At 37.6% G+C, this 15752-nt stretch overlaps 1 protein-coding gene across 2 annotated transcripts in view; it reads right to left on the reverse strand.

Moving 5' to 3' along the window:
* IL17D (interleukin 17D) overlaps positions 1–15752 on the reverse strand; it is a 44076-nt gene that overhangs the window by 23505 nt on the left and 4819 nt on the right. Inside the window, exons 1-2 of one of the 2 annotated variants that reach the window (XM_074303695.1) lie at positions 1258–2337; positions 425–723 (exon numbers count right to left, since the gene is read on the reverse strand). The exons of the other annotated variant lie outside the window; for it this stretch is intronic. Coding sequence (XP_074159796.1) covers positions 425–723; positions 1258–1272 — 314 coding nt within the window. The 5' untranslated portion in view covers positions 1273–2337. Of the gene's footprint in view, positions 1–424; positions 724–1257; positions 2338–15752 lie in introns of those variants that run through there. 2 annotated transcript variants of the gene reach the window in all.

Here is a 15752-nt window from a genome sequence, read left to right on the forward strand (position 1 = left end):
GAAATCTGTTTGTCTTGTTTTTCTAAAATGAGCCGGAGAAGGAAATGGTAAACAACTACTCCAGGATCTTTGCCAAGAAAATCCCAAAGGGGGTCACAATCAGACACAATGTCACGATAGGGATGAGCAGCAGCGGCATCAGATTTAGAATCTAGTTCTGTTAGGTAAATGTTTATTTATTGCAATGAAATATACCTGATCCTACATCCTACAATCCCGGCCCTGCCCCAGCGATTGAGCATTGCCACCAAAGAGGTGAGAAAAACCTTTCTCTACCTCATCTGAGAATTAGCCCACAGCGCCAAAGTTTTAAAAAACTTAAAAAAAAAAAAAAGATGTTGGGAAGTTCCCTAAATTTCATTCATACAGGCTCAAACCAGATTCTTCTCTGGTCTACCCAGGAAGGTAGAATTTCTGCACTCACCTGTAGGCCCATGGGGAGACGCTGTGCAGGTTGATGGGGAGTCGATACTTCTTGTCCTGGAGCAGCCTGCCCCCTGCCGGGCAGCTCACATTTCGCTCCTTGTCCAGCGGTTCCAGCTGCAGGGTGTGGTGGAAGGCGCTGAGCATGCCTGCAGCCAACCGTCCGTACAACTGTTCCAAAAGCTCTTCTGGACGGTCCGCACAGGTTCGGGTCCGCACCGGGCGCTTGTTTACGCGGAAAGCCTCCGAGCTGAGGCTCAGTAGCATAGACAGCAAGAAAACGGCCACTGGCATCTGGACCTGCGGCTCGGCAAGAGGCGGGCGGAGTGCGAGGAAAGCAGATGAGTGAGGCTCTGCACATCCTCGTCCCTAATTTGCAATTTCCCCCCCTCCCCGCGGCCCCCGCCCTGGACCTTACAGTTCTCGTCTAGGACGGAAATTTGCTGAGGAAAGGGAGGAGGAAGAAGAGAAAGGGAAGATGAAAGTGTGAGGGAAGGAGAAGAGGGTGGAGAGGGCTTTGGAGAGCAAATATCCGAAATTTCTTCTTCGTTCCTCTCCACCACGAATCGAGACAGCGGATAAAGTGTACTTGCCTCAGTTTCCCAAATTGACCTCATGGACCTCCCCCACACCCCTATTCATTTCGTTCTTCCCCACGCCCGTTTTCCGAGCTTCAATTTGTTGAGCTGTAGGTAAAGGTATGGAGGCAAAACTTCCAAACCAACTTCGAACTTTGCCGCGTCGCAGGAGAAGTAGAAGGCTCCCCTTTTCTCCCCCCGCCGCCAACCTCCCCCTCCACACACACATACACTTCGCCCCCACTAGTCCGCTTACCCTCTCTCGAGACATGGTGTTAGGATGCGGGGCGCGAGATGCTGATCAAGCCAGGGATGCTGAGCGCGGGATGCGGCCGGAGACGCTTGAAGGCAGCGGCGGACGGGAGCGAACTTTGTGCCCTGAACTCCGCTTCCTCAAGGGAGAAACTGGAGAGAAAGTTGGAGCAGTGCCCCAGCGTTGACTGCCTCTCTCCTGGCCGCCGATGCCAGGAACATTTCGGACACACAAACACACACACACACACAACCCCCTTAATTTTTCAGTCATTAACTTGCTTGTTGAGGCTCTGAACTAACTCTGTGCGACGCTCCCTCCCCCTTGCTGGGCGGGACATAAGGGACCGCTGCGAGAGCAGCCTGCCAGTTCGAAGTCCTGAGTAATGGGTGTGTTTGTGTTTATGGTTGGGGGTGGGGTAACTTGTGTGGGCCAATAATCACCAAAATAAGAGGCCTCAAGAAGGAAGTCCTCTGGGAGGGTGAGTGTCCAGAAGTGGGGATGGTGCACCCCTGTCCATCGTCGCCATCAATACGTGGCTCCAAGAGGGCAGACTTATTTTTTTTTTTAACCATCTCCTTCCTACCACCTACCTCACATCCCCACTTCAGTTTCTAGCCCAGTGTCTGGTCTGTTGTAGTGGTTTAACAAAGGCTTGCGATAGATTTGTGAGCTGGGTGAGTATTCTCCCAGCCAGAAGCACCTGACAGAAAGCTCCAGTTCAGCTATATCAACAAGCAATTTTGTCGAACCAAAAAGATGCCGGAGGATCAGAGTTTTTGTTCTCCCCTGTGTTATATTGAACTTAATTGCCCCTAGAAAGTTGGTTACTTGGCATTCTTCTATCCCTCTATGCATTTTGGAGAGAGTTCACACATGTCATATCTTGCACTTTGGAACCTGGACTTAAAGCAGGAGCCAGAAGCTTGCTGAACTATGGTAGCTGGGTTGGTCAGTTTTCCAAATTCCAGGGCAGATTTCTAGGTTCTCTCCAGATTTTGCTCTCAACCCAGTCTTTGTATTTGTACATTACCTTTCATAAACCTTCTTAAAATGATAGGGACAGGTCCTGCATTACTAAGAGTTGGCAGAGAGCCTGAGGCAAGCTGGGAAGGGTACTGAGGGGGATCAGTTTAACCTTGTAGACCCATTCTATGTGGTGGTTGAGAGTAGCCTCACCTCACTATGTCCAGTCAAAAATCCAAGTTATTTCAAAACCCACTAGGTTAATTTTCCCCCATAAATCTGTCTATGGCCCAAGCCATCTCTGCTGAATTCCTTCTGCCTCCAGGTGCCTTTCTCTTGCCCTCTCCCCCATGCTTCATGGTGTCTTTCTCCTTGTAACTAACTCTTTTAAGGTGCTAAACTCCTGTCAGTTAAGACAATAGTTCTAATGTGGCTGATGTAGACATCAGGTAATGGTAGGTACCAAATGTTGGGGTTCAGTCGTGAAGAATTCACAATGGCTATTCTCCTTGGCAAAAGGTAAGTTTATTTAGAAGGGATTACAGACAAAATGGATGTAATAGGCATCGGGAATGGTAAATATTAAATAGAGTGGGAGACCTTAGAAAGGGATTTTATGTAAAGGATAAATTCCCTACTGGAATTTGACATTTACCAGGACACCAAAGAAATGGAGTGAAGGACTAACCCAAGGTGGTTCAGTGTGAATGGCATGGGTCATAGGTAGATTTAAAGGGAAAATTTAGCTATAGGAACTTGATATATCTTGGATTTCTGGCTGGATTACTTCCACAGAGGTGGGATCATGGAATTAAACTGATCTTATCAGAGCCTTCTTCCTGCCTACCCCAAGGAATAATTTTATCAATGTTTCCAGATTCTTTCTGCCAATCACATCCACCATTCAGGAACAGATCAGTTCCACCTCATGGAGTATACCCTTCTGGTTAATTGTGAATTCTATTAGGGAACTTGCCTTTTCCACCATTCATTGTTAAAACCATTTCCCTGTATAACTGTATGTTCTCCTAGCTCTATTTCATATTTACCACTCCTGTTGCCTATTGTATCTCATTTTTTTTCTGTAGCATTTTCTCCTAAATAAATCTTTTTTGCCAGAGACTGGCCATTGTGAATTTTTCACATGACCAGATCCTAACATTTGGTGCTGAACCCTAAACTTATCATTTGGCTATGAATTGCTACCCTGAAAATATCAATAAGATCATAGATCTTGAACTGGAAAGGATTTTAGAGGCCATTTAACTCAACCCCTTCATTTTACACAAGGAAACTGAGGCCTGAGCTTCAGAGACATGAGTCCAATCTAAGTCCTCTGATTCCAAAGATAGGTTTTTCCTCCATAGATGTTGATAGCTTAGATTTCTTTCATTAAAAATTAACTGTTCATATCCTCTGACCATCAGTCTATTAAGGAGTAGCTCTTATTTGTAATCAATTTGAACCAGTTCTTTCTATAGCTTGGAAATGGAATTTTTATCAGGGAAACTTGTTACAAAAAAAAAATTCCCCCTACTTATTTCTCTCCTAATTTTAACTCCATTTTGTTTGTGCAAAATCTTTTAAATCTTATATAACATTAAAAAAAAATTTTGTCTTCTATATCCTATCTCCTTTGCTCTTGAAAACATTTGAGATGGTACATACAGTTCACAATGTCCAACAGGCATTTGGTAACTTTTAACTAGAGCTCAGTAGACTGTTACTTTTCTTGTTTTGGTGTTTACCACAGTGCCTCAGAACATAAAGTTTATTGAATGACTACAGCTTGCTTTTCATTCAGACATTTTTAATAGAACTATATTGGAGCATGTGTTTTGTCCCTATTGGTGACTGACTGGAGAGAAGTTTAAGGCTCTTGCTAAAGAAATGGGCTATCATACTCCCTCCTATCTTCTATGACCTGGAACTATATCAAAAAGACTTAGTCAATGGGCCAAGATGGCCTTCTCAATAGACCTTAAAGCAGGGGTTCTCAAACTATGGCCCACCGGCCAGATGTGGCCCACTGAGGATGTTTATTCGCCCTCCAGGTTATGGCAAATGGGCTGAGGGGCTGAGACAGTTTAAGTTTTTGTTTTTACTGTAGTCCAGCCCTCCAACAGTCTGAGGGACAGTGAACTGGCTCCCTATTTAAAAAGTTTGAGGACCACAGCCTTAAAGGATGAAATTCTTCCTTCTGGTGCTTTCTTTTTTGATTGATTGAATTAGTAGAGATTCTTTGAGCCAACCAATTGTACTTTCAAAGTGAACCCAAAGCTCTGTAGCTCCTTAGTGGGAGAGAATATTTATTCCAGTGCCCCCTGGACTAATGCTGGACTATCAACAAGTATTTGGTGAATGTCATCTAAAGACTCAGCCCTTGAGATTTGAGGAAGGAATGAGTATATTTTTAACATAAAAATTATAAAATAAAATAAAGATTCCTATGAAAGAGCAGCTGCCAAAAGAAATTTCGTTGCCAGAAAGCATAAGAAAGCATAATTTCCTCCCCTGTCCTCTTCCCCAAGCTTGCACTTGCCAATCAGCCCGTCCTGGTTAGGTAAACCTGAGCCTGGGTCTCAGCTCCTGGATACCTTTTCTACTTGTGTAGAGACTGAACTGATCATGGAGACTGAACACTGATCATGAGAGAAAATGACCACCACTAAGACACACCAGAGCAGAGAGAGTTGGAGTTATTCAGAAAATGCAGAGCTTGGATGAAAGTGGAACTGTCTATTCAATAGTCCCACAAAATGTTTCCTTTTTGATGTTTTAGGTATCAATTTCCAGAGAGAATATTAACAGGAATTATTGGTTATTGTTTAATGTTTTCATTCTTTGTCAAGGTGTCTTTTTGAATCCTTTGAGTTTGTTTTTTTCTTCTCTAGTGAAAAAAATAATTGTCTTGGGGAAATGTCTATTCAATAGTCCCATAAAATGTTTCCTTTTTGATGTTTTAGGTATCAATTTCCAAAGAGAATATTAACAGGAATTATTGGTTACTGTTTAATGTTTTCATTTTTTGTCAAGGTATCTTTTTGAATCCTTTGAGTTTGTTTTTTTCTTCTCTAGAGAAAGAAATAATTGTCTTACACTAGATGTACTTTGTATATAAACTTCCTAAAAGAGATCTTATTATCTTTTGGAGAGACTCTAAGGTAGTAGGGACATTTAAAAAAATAAGTGACAATAAGAACCTGAATCCCCTTTTTAAAGGTCTGGTTCTGCAGACTGAGCCCTCCAAGTGAGCACAGAGTTGAGTGGCTACTTAGTGGAAGACACTCTTAAATTCTTACCCACTCTTCTCTGAAGTTCAGGTCCAATGTCATGCTTGCATTCATTTAATGAGCACTTGCTGAATGCTTACTGAAGGGCCATTGGTAGCAAAATGTTAAGCTTGTGATAGTTAACCTAAAATATAAAATTCTTAGAAAGAAAAATATGGGGCAGCTACTGAATTAAACTTCATTACTTTAAAGCATTAGAAAACAATTTATGGTCCCCTAATGAGTTTGTTTTTGGGAATCTGACCAAAGTGCTAAAAACTGCAAAAAATATGGAATCTGAATGATAGAAATCTTTTCATAAGCTGCTAAAATCTCAGTAAAAGCTCACATTTAGTTTATGTACCTGATGCATTTTTCAAAGTTAACTCAGAACAAGGAGTTCCCATGGTATTAATTCATCAAGGAGTAACTTGGCAATCCTGGAAAATGTTCCCCCTGACAAGGATAGAGGTGGCTTTGCAGGACTCTCATTCTTCCTGCTGAATAGAGTCTTCATCCTTCAGAGAAGTAACACTGAAAACCTCATTCTTTCTGGCTTTCTAAACTATTAAAGATTGGAATGCAACGGTTTCATTTAATGAATACACCTTTTCTTCAAGACTTCTAACTCTGGAATTCTCCTCTGACCACAATCTCCTCTTTTATCTACTTTCTCAGCCTTTTACTCCTATAGAACTAGCTCTTTACCCCTATGCTGACCTTTTTTTAAATTTTTAAACAAGCATTTATTAAACACCCATTATGTGCCAGACACTGTACTAAGCTATTCATAATTTATTTATTTTTTTGTTTTTTTGCTAGGCAATTGGGGTTAAGTGACTTGCCCAGGGTCACACAGCCAGGAAGTGTTAAGTATCTGAGGGCAGATTTGAACTCAGGTCCTCCTGACTTTATATAGCTGGTGCTCTATCCACTTCATCACGTAGCTGCCCCTCCATTTTCTTCTGGAAGACCATGACTTTCAGAATCATTCCCAGGTCATCAGTCTAATTAGATTCCTATTATACCTAATGATATTTAGAGGGGACAAATGTTATATCTTCATATTTGGGTTTATCCTTGTTTGGTTGTGATTATTCATGTTTATCTTTATATGTTTCTCTTATTTCCTATGTTTGAATTTCATAATTTTTAAGCAACTCTGCTCTTTTCATCAGTAATGATTAGAAGTCCACTCTTTCCTTAAAGGTCAATTTTTCTCCCTATTTATATTCAATCTTTCTGGGTAAGCTATTATTAATCATAAACCTATGTCTTTTGTCTTCTGGAATATCATATTCCAAGCTCTCTGCACCTTTACTGTGGTAGTTATACTGTGTGTGATACTGATTGTGGCTTTTCAGGACTTGAATTCTCTGGCAATTTTTATTATTTTTTACTGACCTGGAAGCTTGAGATCTTGGTTATTATGTTTTGGGGAGCATTCATTATGATTTCTTTTAAGAAGTGACCATTGGATTCTATTTCTATTTTGTGCACTCTTTCTAAGAGAACTGAGATTAATTAAGACTTCTTGAAGTATTATTATTTGTCTCTTCTGGGGAGGGATGTCATAGCTTTCAGGCAGTCCTCAGACCTCTTGTAGTTCCTGGGCACTGAAATGTCCTGAATACAAGGCTCTTGGACAGACCTTATCCCCAGTATTAGCAGACTTCTCTATCTCACCAATCTGATCTGGGCTAGAGAAAAATGATTCACTGTGATTTTTTTTCCTTTTTCATATTTATCAGGATGTAGTCTGGTGGATTTTCTAGTTTCTAGGATTTTTGTTTTTTAGATTTTTTTTTTTTTGAGAATTTCCTATATTTCCTCTTCCTTCTCTACTTTATTGGCTTTACTTTCCACAGTGATGCTTAGTCCTGCTATCTTTTCCTAATCTTCCATTCTAGCACCTCTTTATAGCTTCCTTTTCCTTCCCTAAATAGCTTGGATAACTTTTAATAGGATTATGTCACCTCAGCAATGTTCGAATTAACACCCTAGGTAGCATGGAACAGTGGAAAAAGTTATGGATTTGAAGCTGAAGTATCTAGTTCTTTGAATTAGAATTCTGCTACTTACTGTTTAGGTGGCCTTCAACAAGTCATTTCTTCTCTTACTCCTTTGTTTTTCTGATATATTTGCATATGCTTGCATCACTAATCTATAATCTTAGAAAAACTCTGCTTCTTTCACTACTATTTAGGTTAAATTATGAAATTGGGTCAATGAAGTTTGTTATGGATTGATGCTAGCTAACCTTAATTGGATCCTTCATATTGCTCAGTAATCCTTTTATCTATAATCATTTTATCAGAGCAATCATTCATTTATCAGAGTATCATTCAAAAACAGAGTACCATCCAAGAGAGTCTATGAAATCATGGAGAGCAATCAGAAAAACCTGTTTGCCTTCTCAGACCTCAGACACTTATGTGACCTGGGTCAAAATACTGAACTTTCCTCAGCCTCAGTTTCCTCATCTGGAAAGTTATCTAGTTTATGAGGTCTTATGAGGATTGATTGAAATAACACACACACATATGCATAAAGTATAAAGCTCCACCAACAATAGTGTCTCAGGTTTCCCACATCCCCTCCAACATTCATCATTTTCTTTTTCTGTCATCTTAGCCAATCTGGAGCTGTGTAGTGGTATCTCAGAGTTGTCTTAATTTACATTTCTCTGATCAACAGTGATTTAGAGCATTTTTTTTCATATGAATAGAAATGGTTTTAATTTCTTCATCTGATAATTATCTGTTCATATGCCTTGACCATTTATCAATTGGAGAATGGCTTGTATTCTTATAAATTTGAGTCAATCTTTATATATTTTAAAAATGACACCTTTATCAGAACCCTTAGATGTAAACTTCTCTCCCTCCCAGTTTACTGCTTTCCTTCTAATCTTGTCTGCAATGGTTTTGCTTGTACAAAAATTTTTTAACTTAATATAATTAAAATTATCCATAATGTACTCTAAGTCTTCTTTAGTCACAAATTTCTTCCTTCTCCATAGATCTGAGCAGATTTTTCTAACAAAGAATTTTTTAAAAAAAGAAACAAAAAAGAGAAGAGGAAAAGTAATCAACAAAAATTATAAGTACATTGAAAAAAAATGACATAATTACAGATGATGTTTTGTTTTTAGAAATGTAGTACCATTATTCAGTTAACTGAAAGTAAAAGGTACAGTCTCTTTCCAAGAATGATTTCCTTTCTCTTTGTAAGATACAGATTGACAGTTTTATCAAGAAAGAAGACCTGAATTATTTCTTACTGTTTTCTTTCTACCCATGGTAGAAAAAAGTCTCTTCAGTTCTTTCAAGCTATCACTTTTAACAGTCCTCCTTCAAACTTGTAAAAATTCTTTTTATAACAGTTGACATTTCTGCCAAAATTTTTTTTTCCCTCGTCTTTTTCAGTTTTACTCAAAACGTCTCTATTACCTCTCTTTTCTTGGTTTCTCAAAATTTGTCAGTCCCAATTGTTACATCCTAAACATTCAATTTGGCTTATAAACTACACTAAGAGTAACTATTGCCTTAATAAGAGAACATTTGGCTTTGACCCAATAGACCTCACCATTTACTGTTACTTGCACCATTCTCTTTTATGTACCCTATTCTTTTATCAAAAGAGGTTATTCCCACATATCAAATGTTTCCTTAAATTATACTTTTACATGTTCCAGAATTTTAAAATACCTTTTTTTTTATCTCCAGCTCTGCCTATCTAGATCCTCCTTATCATTCAAGACACAGCTCAAAAAAATTTTTTTTCTTTTTCTTTTTTTTGAGGCTGGGGTTAACTGATTTGCCCAGGGTCACACAGCTAGGAAGTGTTAAGTGTCTGAGGTCAGATTTGAACTCCGGTCCTCCTGAATTCAAGGCTGGTGCTCTATCCACTGCACCACCTAGCTGCCCCTAACACAGCTCAAATGTTAACTTCTACATAAAGCTTATACTAATATCTTTATCAGGAAGTAATCTCCCCCTCTGAGGAATTAACAGCATAATTCATTTATCTACCTATTAAATTATAAACTTCATGGTAAAAGGAACATTTTATATGAATGCTCCACCAGAACCTAGTGAAACTCCCATTGCATTCAAGGAAGTATTGTTTGAAGGAATTCAAAAGATATCAATTTTGTCCCTCTTTTTAACTAATAATTTAAACTCTTATTTAAGTTCTGTTTCTTCATTTGTAAAATGGGGGTTGAAGCCTTTAGCTATCCTTTTAAACTGTTTTCTTTGCAAAGACTTGGGATTAGAGCCAGAATCACACATTTGGGAAGCCTTGTCTCCACTGGGGTCCAGATGAAAGACCCTTACAATTTCTTGTATTTTTTCTCTGCCCATAGTTATTTCTGGTATCCCATTAGTACTAAATTTCTGCACATGGCCTTTCCTGGGTATTAATCAATGAAACATTGTTTGCAAGGTGTTTTCTATCCTTTAAGAGAATCTTGCAAACAAGCATACTGAAATGTTTTACCACTGAGCGCTGTCTTTTGCTGGGTGAAATGTAATGAAATGTCAGACCACGATGATTCCCATTCTGGCTATTATTCAGTCAACAAAATATTTTCTTTTCCTTTTCCTGCCTGCTATGAGCGTGGGGTGTATTTTCTCCCTTTTTCTGCTCACAAGCTTTCTTCTGGGTAAAAACCAACCAAACAAAAAACATTTATTTCTTTTCCAATAGTTTACACTAGTCAGCAAGCTACTGAAAATTCTCCCTTATTTAGAAGGGAATGTAAATTTGATTTTGGGGAATGGATGGAATTAAATAAACATGGGCATTCACAAACTACCACATCATCCTTGGTCATAATAGCTTTCCTGTCAAACTCTAAATCTTTAGAGACATTAAAAATATGAAAACATTTTAGCCAGGATATAAATCTGCATGTCACATGGGAAAATAAACCAGATACTTTCTTTATACTACAGAATTATGGTGATGGTGTTCAGTTGCTTCAGTCATATCTGACTCTTCTTGATCCCATTTGGGGTTTTCTTGGCAAAGAGATTGATGTAGTTTGTCATTGCCTTCTCAAGCTCAGTTTACAGGTGAGGCACTGGGACAAAAAAGTGACTTGCCCAGAGTCATACAGCTAGTAAGTTGTATGATTTGAACTCAAGTCTTCTTGATGCAACGTTTAGCATTTTATCTACTTGCTACCTTTAGTGCTACAGTAATATATGCATGTATATACATACACATACATATATGTGTATGTAAACACACTAGCATTTGTATATATTGTGTACATGTGTATATGTACTCATGTATATGTGTGTACATGTATACACACAAATTAATACAGGAAAGGACTAAGGACAGCATCATGCAAAATTTGCATGCTTATACAGTGGTAAGATAGATTTCCTTCTGGAATCTATGGGTTCATCATAGATCATCAATTTTAAGATAGAAGGGATCACAGAGGCCATGTAGTCCAAATGCCCAAATTTGTAGATGAGGAAATCAGACCTAGTGAACCTAACTGCTATATCCAAATTCATATATGTGCAATAACTTGACAGAGCTGGGATTTGAATCTGGGTTCTTTGACTATGGTACTATATTGTTTTTTCCATTAGACCATATTGTTACTCCTTCCAGGCTGTTTCCTTTAGAGTTAAGTCCTGGGTTCAGATTCTTTGTCTGCTATTTAATGGCTTAGATTCAAAGTAGCCTAGGTACACCTGTTTCAGATTTTTCTCTTCTCTAAAGTGAGGCAGTTGGACTAAATGATCTCCAAAATCCTTCCTAGCTCTAAATCCCATGATTACTCCCAAGAGGTAAACCCACCATGTATTTTTTTCCATTGCCTTGTCTGTTATTTGGATCGGATTCTACTGAGATCATGGTGAATGAAAAGGTTTTCAGTAACTTTTAAGGAGCAATTTCACAAGTACAAAATGGGGAAGATGTAAGCTAGATTGAATTTCAAATGGAAAAGACCTGGGGCTTAAATGTAGTGAAAACATAATATATAAGTCAATAATCTGATATAGTAGCTAGAAAGTTAACACTATCTTAAGCTGTTTTAATAAAGTTTTAGTGTCTAGGACTAGAAAGTGATAGGGTCATTATATTCTGCTTGGGTCAGATTACATCTGGAATATTATGTTCAATTCTTGCTGCAGGAATTAGGGACGGGGAAAGAAAAGGAAGAGTGAAAGGAAATACCAAATTTCATTTGCAAGAGATGAACTCTAATTCATCCTGAACTTACTTAGGAATAAATTGAAGACTGCCTGTAGATACTAGCATTTCAAATGGAAGTAGCAGATCTGTAGCTTCAAATAAGTTACAAAGGAAATATCCATTTTACTTTGTCATCTGTGATGGTGGAAAGGTTATTTTTCTAAGCATCATTATTTTATAGCAAGATGTTCCCAAACTAACTTCTCAGTCACATATAATTTTCTAACTCTTCTCTAGAGGAAGGTAGCTCATTTTTATAAAATACACATTATCCATTCCATTTCCCCTTAGCCGCAGATTTGATCTCTTAAGAGTTTTGGACCATCAGTAAGCATCATATGTACTGGGGATAAACTGGAACCATTCCTAATAAAATCAGGAGTGAAACAAAGTTTCCCACTATCATCATTACTATTCAATATTGTATTAGAAATGCTAGCTTTGGCAATAAGGTTGAGAGAAAGAGATTAAAGGAATTAGAGTAGGTAATGAGGAAATTATCACTCTTTGCTGATATGATGATATACTTAGAGAACCCCAGAGATTCTACTGAAAAGCTATTAGAAATAATCCACACCTTTAGCAAAGTTGCAAGATACAAAATAAACCCACATAAGTCATCAGCATTCTTATATATCACTAACAAAATCCAATAGTTAAGAGTTACAAAGAGAAATTCCCTTTAAAGTATCTACTGATAGTATAAAATATTTAGGAATCTATCTGCCAAGGGAAAATCAGAAACTATATGAGTAAAATTACAAAACACTTTACATGCAAATAAAGTCAGATCTAACCATTTGGAAAAATATTAAATGCTCTTGGATAGGGCGAGCAAATATAATAAAGATACAATACTACCTAAACTAATCTATTTATTTAGCACTATACCAGACTCCCAAAAAAACTATTTTAATGACCTAAAAAAATAACAACAAAGTTCATATGGAAAAACAAAAGTTCAAGAAATTCAAGGGATTTAATGAAAAAAAAATTAAATGAAGGTGGCCTAGCTATACCAGATCTAAAATTATATTATAAAGCAGTGGTTACCAAAACCATTTGGTATTGGCTGAGAAATAGACTAGTTGATCAGTGAAATAGATTAGGTTCAAAAGACAAAATAATCAGTGACTTTAATAATCTAGTGTTTGACAAATCCAAAGACCCCAGATTTTGGGATAATAACTCACTGTTTGACAAAAATTGCTGGGAAAATTGGAATTTAGTATGGCAGAAACTAGGCACTGACCCACACTTAATACTATACACCAAGATAAGGTCAAAATAGGTTCATGACCTAGGCATAAAGAATGAGATTATAAATATATTAGAAAAACATAGGATAGTTTACCTCTCAGACCTGTGGAAGAGAAAGGAATTTATGACCAAAGAACTAGAGATCATTATTGATCACAAAATAGAAAAATTTGATTATAACAAATTAAAAAGGTTTTGTACAAACAAAACTAATACAGACAAGATTAGAAGGGAAGCAATAAACTGGGAAAACATTTTTACAGTCAAAGGTTCTGATAAAGGTCTCATTTCTAAAATATAGAGATAAGAAATCAAGCCATTCTCCAATTGATAAATGGTCAAAGGATACAAATAGACAATTCTCAGATGAGGAAATTGAAACTATTTCTAGCCAAATGAAAAGATGCCCCAAGTCATTATTAATAGAGAAATGCAAATTAAGAAAACTCTGAGATACCACTACACACTAGTCAGATTGGCTAGAATGACAAGGAAAGATAATGCAGAATGTTGGAGAGGATGAGGGAAAATTGGGACACTGATACATTATTGGTGGAATTGTGAATACATCCAGTCATTCTGGAGAACAATTTGGAACTAGGCTCAAAAAGTTCCAAAGTATGCATACCCTTTGATCCTAACAGTGCTACTACTGGGCTTATATCCCAAAGAAAGTTTAAAGAAGGGAAAGGGACCTGTATGTGCAAGAATGTTTGTGGCAGCCCTCTTTGTAGTGGCCAGAAATTGGAAACTGAGTGGATGCCCATCAATTGGAGAATGGCTGAATAAATTGTGGTATATGTATATTATAGAATATTATTGTTCTGTAAGAAATGACCAGAAGGATGATTTCAGAAAGGCCTGGAGAGACTTACATGAACTGATGCTGATTGAAATGAGTAAGACCAGGAGATCATTATATACTTCAACAACAATACTATATGATGATCAATTCTGATGGACGTGGACATCTTCAATAATGAGATGAACCAAATCAGTTCCAATAGAGCAGTAATGAATTAAACCAGCTACACCCAGCAAAAGAACTCTGGGAGATGACTATGAACTACTACATAGAATTCCCAATCCCTCTATTTTTGTCCGCCTATATTTTTTATTTCCTCCACAGGCTAATTGTACACTATTTCAAAGTCTGATTCTTTTTGTATAGCAAAATAACTGCTTGGACATGTATACATATATTGTATTTAATTTATACTTTAACATATTTAACATATGTATTGGTCAACCTGCCATCTGGGGGGGGGGGAGAAAGAGGGGACAAAAGGTTTTGCAATTGTCAATGCTGAAAAATTACCCATGCATATAGCTTGAAAATAAAAAGCTATAATAAAAAAAATTACAAAACTCCAAACCCCCCTCCCCCGCAAAAAAAGTTTTGGCTCTGAATGAAGGGATGTTTTACTAATTAAGTTATGATTTCTCAAAAATTCCCAAAGATGAATTATGTTGGCATTCTCACCATAAATGAATTAGAAGACATTACTGAAGATCTACCCTGACCATAATACAAATCCCTAAGGCTATCATTAGGATTGTGATGTCAAACTCAAATTAAAATAAAAGGCCAGTGAATCCTACATGAGGATCCCTGCAAACTTAGAAAATCTCAAGTTTATACATATATATTGATATAGCAACATATTAAAGTCAGATAGCAAGTAGAAATAATTGCTGTATAAAAAAGTATTGGCATTATGAATTTGACAACTTTTAATATTTATATGTATGTATATATATTACACACAGGCCTACAAATCAGGTAGAAACTAATTATAGAACAGCATATAATTTTATGCTTTAATTTTGAATAGATTCAAAATCATTACAAAGAAGATTCAATATTAATTTAATATTTTTTAGAATAGAATTTTTTAAAAAACTTGGCATTTTTTGCCAGAAATTATTTTATCAATATCAAGTATAAGCTTTTGTATGTATATCTGTATACATACACACACACACATAAAGATACCGTGTTTCCCCGATAATAAGACCTATCCTGAAAATAAGACACCCACATACTCTTTAATATTCCGCTAAAATAAGCCCTCCCCCGAAAATAAGCCCTATCGAACTTACTATGAAAACGGTCATCATGGTGATCCCCTGCGCTATATGCTGCGGAGCGGTACCTTCAGTAAGCAGCGCCGCCCTCCCCTCCCGGGTGAAACGCACGTCGCGCTCCGAGCTGCATCCAATCAGAGCTGCAGCAGTGAGCGCATCATCCTCTTCTTCCCTGGTGATTTGCTTGCTGGCGCTACTGAGAGCAGCGCCGCGGAGTAGAGCTGAGACAGGACCATCTAAAAACTCGGTAAGTTCAGTAAGCGATGGAGAATAAAATAAGCACTCAGGGGGCATGATGGAGGCTAAAAGGGGCATGATGGAGGCTAAAATGGGCATGATGGAGGCTAAAAGGGGCATGATGGAGGCTAAAATGGGCATGATGGAGGATAAAAGGGGCATGATGGAGGATAAAATAAGCCCTCCCCTGAAAATAAGCCCTCTGGTGTTTTTTAGTCCCAAAAAAATAATAAGACAGTGCCTTATTATCGGGGAAACACGGTATATGTATGCAGTTTTCAAGTATGAGTGATAAATGCTCATTTGTACAGTGCTTGGAACAAAGGAGGTACTTAAGAAGTATTGATTGACTTGTTTCTAAACCTTGTCCAAAATAAGTTTTAATAGTCTTTAGAAATGAAAACAACTGCTTGCTTAGATATATACTACCAAACATTGCTAAGATTCTTG

The sequence above is a fragment of the Sminthopsis crassicaudata genome, chromosome 3 (assembly GCF_048593235.1).
Source record: "Sminthopsis crassicaudata isolate SCR6 chromosome 3, ASM4859323v1, whole genome shotgun sequence".
Classification (NCBI taxonomy): domain Eukaryota; kingdom Metazoa; phylum Chordata; class Mammalia; order Dasyuromorphia; family Dasyuridae; genus Sminthopsis; species Sminthopsis crassicaudata.